The sequence below is a fragment of the Fonticula alba genome (assembly GCF_000388065.1).
Source record: "Fonticula alba strain ATCC 38817 unplaced genomic scaffold supercont2.1, whole genome shotgun sequence".
In the NCBI taxonomy this organism is placed as follows: Eukaryota; order Rotosphaerida; family Fonticulaceae; genus Fonticula; species Fonticula alba.
The window spans coordinates 3,767,368-3,773,346 of NW_009242971.1; the positions used below are offsets into that span (position 1 = coordinate 3,767,368).

Below are 5,979 nucleotides of genomic sequence, written 5' to 3' on the forward strand. Positions count from 1 at the left end.
GGGCCGGCGGCGCGGATCATTGGAAGCTCCCTGGATGCGGGTGGGATCGCGCGCCAAGGCTTAGTCCGGCCCCCTCCCCCCCCCCCTGCCCGATGAAGGGGAAAAAAGAAAGCCCTAACCTGCACAGGGCGCCGCGAGCGTCGCCTTGCAGACACACCCCCACCCACTCCGACCGACACACCCTGCGCCCTGTTGCTCCCCGCCCCCCCCCCCCCTCCTCCCCCCCCCCACGTACACACCCTCACAGACACACGCATGCCCCGGCGGCAGGACACAGCCTTTCTCCCTTAGTTTGTCCCTCCCTCCTGCCCCTGCCGGCGTGCGGCCGTCCCCTCCTCCCCCTCTCCTGGTCCGGCCGCTGGCATGTCCTCCTTTTTCTACTATTTGCGCCTGCTGCTGGATTTCCTCCGACTCCTGCTGCTCCACCACATCCGCCACCTGCTGGTACGTCGGCCACGTCTCCTCGCCCCTCTGTTGCCCAGTCCCTCGGTCCGCTGGCCGACGCTCACCCCCCCTCCCCCCCCCCACCTCCCTTCCCCATGCCCGTGCCGCCCCCTCGCCGGCATGATGCCACAGTTCCGCCTCTTTGGCACGGACCCCAAAAAGGAGCGTCTGAGCCAGCTGCACCGAGAGCTCGACCAGGTGGACACCTATGCCGGGTGGTTTGCCCTGGCCAATGAGATCGATTCCCTGACAGGTCCGTGTTCCGGTGACCTATGCACGGCTCATCCATCGCTCTCTCTCTCTCTCTCTCTCTGTTCCCCTCGCGGACAGCCACACATCCACACTCGACCATTATCTTGCACCGATCCCCAATGTTTGTCTCCATCTCCTCCCCCCCCCCCTCCCCTCCTCCTCTCTCACCTGCACGCCCCGGCGCATCCGGCCCATGACCCAAATCGCCCTGGCTCTCCTATCCAGGCGCGTCGGAGTGGCGGCTGGACCCGAGCTCCCCCCCGGGCCCGCCGCCGGCGGTCGCCCGGGAGGCAGCGGCTCGCGTGGACAACTGCCGGCGCCTGCGCAAGCAGGCAGCCGCCTCGAACGCCGCCCTACGAGCCACCCTCAAGCAGCATGAGCACTGCTGCCTGTCGAGTGCCGAGGCCGAGCTCCGCCCCGACGGGCCATACTGCGTGGAGGTGGTGCTGAGTGCGTCGCGCGCCTCCGAGCACGCGCAGCTCCTGCTGGCCGCCTTGCAGGGCGCCCTCGGTGCCCGGGACGTCGAACTGCTGTCGGCCCCGTGCCGCGGGGTGCTGAATGCGCCGAAGCTGTGGGTCAATGGTGCGTCCTGCCCGCGGCGCTCCTGTCCCCCCCTCCCCCCCTCCCCCCTGACCCGCCTCCCCTGTGTCGAGACTGACCGGCACCCAGCCTACCACTCGGAGATTTCCCGCTGCCTGCGCTTCCTCCTGGGCCCGAGTACCCCGCTGGCGGCCTTTCCGCTGGCGGCGCGGAGCGTGGCAGCTGCCGCGCTCAAAAAGGTGTCCGGCCGGACGGCCCTCATGCTGTCCGGCGGCGCGACGCTGGGTGTGTCATCCTCCGGCCTGGCGCCCCTTCCCGCTGTTTGTCCCCTGCCCCGGGGGGCCTCTGCCCTTCCCTTGCTGACTTGACCCCCTCCTGGCTGTGGAAGGCATGTACCATTTGGGCGTGGTGAAGGCCCTGCACGAGCAGGGGCTCCTGCCGCAGGTGGTGTCCGGCTCGTCGGCCGGTGCCCTGGTGGCGGCGCTGGTCTGTTCCAAGTGCGCCCCCTTCGCTCGCCTGCCCATGCCGGTGGCCGGGCCTCCACTAACCCCAGCTCCCGCGCGCTGCGCGCTCCGCATGCGCCACTCGGCACATCGCAGAACCGACGATGAGCTGCACTATGCCCTCGATCCGGACCTGCTGGATTTGGACGCCTTCGAGCCGAAAACCCCCCGACTGCCGGAGTTGGACTCGGTGCAGGCGCTTGGCCCGTACTTGCGCACCCTGGCCAGCCGGTCGACGCTCATCCGGCGATTCGTCCGCCTGATCCGGACCGGGCGCTTCCTGGACATCAGCGTGCTGGCGGCCTGCATCCGAGCCAATGTCGGGGATTACACCTTCGCCGAGGCGTACGCCCGGACACGGCGAGTGCTGAACATCACCGTCAGCGGGGGTGTTGTCGGTGAGCCGCCACTCGTGCTGAACTACCTGACTGCCGGCGATGTGGTGCGCCGCTGCGCCGATGCGCCGGGCCGCGGTGCTTGATCTTCTCGGGGGAAGGGGCGGGCGCGGGAGGGGGGGGCGGGGGGGGGGGGGGGGGGGGGGCCTTTCTTCCACCTTCCTCCCCTTTGTGTTCACTTGCCGACCTCCTGCGCATGCGCTGACTCACGGCCCTTCGCAGCTTGTCTGGAGCGCGGCCTCGGCGTCATGCGCCATCCCCGGCGTTTTCAAGCCCATGCCGATTATGTCTCGCGGGGCCGACGGCCGGCAGACCCCCTGGCATCCAAGCGGTGCGCCTGCCCGGGCTGTCCCATTGGCTTTTCGAGGTGCCAGCCTCATGCCCTGTCCTCCGCGCTGACCCCGGTGCCTCCTTGCTCCATCCCCCCCCCCCCCTACTCCGCCCTTCTGTCGCCCTTTTGACCGGTCGAAGCTGCCCCGCGAGTCGATGGCAGCGTACAGCATGACCTGCCGGTGCAGCGCCTGCGCGAGCTCTTTGGCGTCACGCGCTGCGTCGCTTCGCAGGTCAATCCCCATGTCGCGGCCTCGCTTTGGGAATCGCCCAACTGTACGCGCCCGCCTTGATCCATCGCAATGGCCTGCCGAAGTTGCCTTCCTCCTCGCACATGCGCACATGCCCCCCCCCCTCTCTCTCACACACACACACACACACACACACACACACGCGCGCGCGCGCGCGCGCGCACATGTACACGCACGCATATGCCTCTCTTGGCGCTGGCAAGACTACTCCACGAGCCCCTCCCTTTTCCAGCGGCTCTTTTTGAATTTGCCGCGCCTGATCCACAGCGAAATGGTACACATCCTCAGCCAGGTACGCGCGACTTGACAGGCCACCAGCCCACCCGTGCATGCGCGGCCATTGACACCACCCTTTGGTCGACTTGGCCGGCCCCCGATCCCCAGCTGATCGAGCTCGACCTCTTTGGCGCTCGCACTGCCCGGTACCTCCTGTGGATTCACTCCTTCATGACGCAGAAGTATGGCCCTGTCCCCCTCGCCCCCCTCGCCCCCCTCGCCCCCCTCGCCCCCCTCGCCCCCCCCCCCCCCCCCCCCCCCCCCCCCCCCCCCCCCCCCCCCCCCCCCCCCCCCCCCCCCCCCCCCCCCCCCCCCCCCCCCCCGGGCCCTCGGGTTCCTTGCCCTGCCGCCCCCTGGCCGCACAGGGCTACACGGTGATCGAGCTGAATGCCGGCATGAAGCGGTCCTCCCTGGAGGTCCTGTCGCAGGTGGGCGAAAGCCTGCGGTCACATCGCGTGGCGGCGGCGGCGGCGGCCCCTGGGCGCTCGGCGGCCGGTCCGCTGGCCCGCTTCCGAGCCAGCAGCCAGCTGGCATCCCCGGGCGCCCAAGTCGGCCGGACTGCCATCCTGGTGGACGATGCCGATGTCATCTTCGCCGAGGACCGGGGCTTCGCGGCGGCCCTGGTGCAGATGATCGCCCAAACCCAGCGACCCATTTTCCTGACGTGCCAGGGTGCGTGCTGGGGCTTTTCCCCCCTCCCCCACTCTGCCTCTTCGGGCCAGCCCGCCTTGGGCATCCCCCCTGCCCCAGCCCCAGCACTTCAGCGATCCCCATCTCCTCCTGTTTGAGGACCCCGGCATCGGGTGTCCCTGCCCCTCCTCCCCCGGTGCCTGTGGATGTCTCACACTGACATGCGCTTCCCCCGCCCCCGCCCCTGCCCGCCAGATGTCAACATGCTTCCGCTTTTGAGCAATGCCCTGGTCCTGCCACTGGAACAGGCTCCGGCCGAGGAGGTGGACGAATATCTGGGTCTGCTGAGCCGGCTGGCGGCTGGCCGGGCGTGTGGCCCTCCGGCCGTGACGCGCTCGGGGGAGGCCGACTTCGGTGCCGCGGCCCCGGTGGACCTGCGCTCGCGGCTGATGAACTCCCCCTCTGGCGGTGCGCCGCCGGACTTGGGGCCCGATCCGGCGGGTCTCCGGCCCCCGCGGCGCGAGGCATTCGGCGTGTGGCCGGCCCGCCGGGAGTCGGCCCCCCCCGGGGGGGCTTCGTCCGAGCTGCTGGCCGAGGCCCGGCGGCTGGACGCCCTATCGGCTGGGCTGGCGTCCGGGCCGTGTGCTCGCTTGCGCCGGGCCCGCGCGGTCCAGCATCTTCGAGCCCTGCGTGATGGGGTCCTGCTGGACCAGTCGGACTTTTCCGAGTTGCTGGACTTGTCCACTTGCCCGGGCCCATCGGCGGGCCCCGGGGCGGGGTCCGCGGCCTCGCTCGTTGGGCCCGACTCGGCGCCGCACACGCCGGACCGGCCCCGGGCCATGCTTGGGTCGGGGTCCTCCGCGGCGTTGGTAGCCGGCTCGCCATCTGGCGTTCTCTCGGGGCCCGGAGCCGGGCTCGGCGGGCCCACCAGCGCCGAGGTGTCTTTGCAGCTTCTGCTCCAGGACCGGACGGTGTCGCTGGGCCGCCGCCGGCGCGTGGTCGACTTGCACCCTTGCGACCTGTGGCCGGACCGGGGCAGCGTGCCGCAGCAGGCCCAGGATGGTCCCTGTCCGCTGGGCGGCGGTCGGGAATGCGTTGTCTGCCGGCCACCGGGGGTTCCCGGGGCCCCGGGGCCCGGGGATCCGGCTCCCCCGCTGGCACCCGACCTGCCGCATGCCGAGTATCGACTGCTGGCCGGGGCGGTGCGCATGCCGCACCGGGTGGCCACCGGGCTGGGCCGGCTGCCGGACATGGCCCCGAGCTCGGAAGCGAGCAGCACCAGCGGCCCGGCACGACGCCGGGCAGCGCTGGACGCGCGATCCGGTCCCCTGCGCTTTGATTTGCACCAAGTGCCCGGGTCGCCGGACCGGCTGCTGGCCGAGTGCGGCCTTCACCAGCTCGCTGGCGCGGTGGCCCTTTCCGGGCCAGCCACCTCCGGCGAAACCGGCCGCTGGCCCACGCAGCCGGACTCCCTGGTGGCCTTGCGCCCGGGGCCGGCACTGGAGGTGGCCGGCTTCCTGCGGCATGTGCACCGGGCGCGGGCCGAGGGCGCGGGCGCCGGCTGCCGGCGGTCATCTCGGCGCGTTGGCCGGGTCAGCTACACGCACTTCCCGGCGGTGGTGTCGCCCCCGGTCCCGGGGCCCATGGCGGGGCCCCCGGGGGGGTTGAACTTGCGGCCGCCACCGGCGCGAGGGTCCAAAGGCTCGGGGCGCCAAGGCGGCCGATCAGCCGGCCCCGGCCCCGGCCCCGGCCCCGGCCCCGGCCCCGGCCCCGGCCCCGGCCTGGCTCCTGCCTCGCCCTCCGGCCCCGGCCTGGCTCCTGCCTCGCCCTCCGGCTCCGCCCCCGTGCCGGCCCCTCGGGCCTCGCCCTCCCTCCTCAAATACTTCAAACCGCCGGCCGCCGGCGGAGGGGCGACATGAGGCTGGCCCTCGCTCGCCCTCCCGGCCCCCATGCGCTGTGCCCCTGTCCCCAAGCCCCAATATACATGCTTTAGACAAATACCTGCGACCGCACGTGCGCCCGCCCGGCCTCGTCTACCGGCAGACACGAGCACACACACACACACACACACACACACACATACATCCATACATACACGCATGCACACGCACGGAGGCATGTCTGTTGCGAGCCGGCGTGCATCGCCTACCTTCGCCCGTCGCATTTCTCGGCCCGTCCTAGCCTTGCGATCCAGGACAGCCTGTGGGCCTTCCGATCGGGCCGGTTCGTCGGCATCTCGGCATCACCGGGCGATCGCTCTTTCACGCGAGGCCGATCCGGGCCGGCACACGCACATACGCCTGACACCTCCCCGGGTGGGTGGGGGCCCCCTGTGCACTTGAGCGCGGCCGGGGGGGG

At 71.4% G+C, this 5,979-nt stretch overlaps 1 protein-coding gene across 1 annotated transcript; it reads left to right on the forward strand.

The window, feature by feature from the left end:
• Window positions 1-363: 363 nt before the first annotated feature.
• On the forward strand, window positions 364-5,540 carry H696_00810 (hypothetical protein; the record flags this gene model as incomplete). Its single annotated transcript, XM_009494694.1, has 12 exons — window positions 364-444; window positions 577-697; window positions 922-1,278; window positions 1,366-1,521; window positions 1,625-1,733; window positions 1,836-2,181; window positions 2,357-2,465; window positions 2,606-2,740; window positions 2,919-3,007; window positions 3,100-3,183; window positions 3,357-3,663; window positions 3,877-5,540. The coding sequence occupies 12 exons, from the start codon at window positions 364-366 to the stop codon at window positions 5,538-5,540; spliced, it is 3,558 nt and encodes a 1,185-aa protein (XP_009492969.1).
• Window positions 5,541-5,979: the final 439 nt, after the last annotated feature.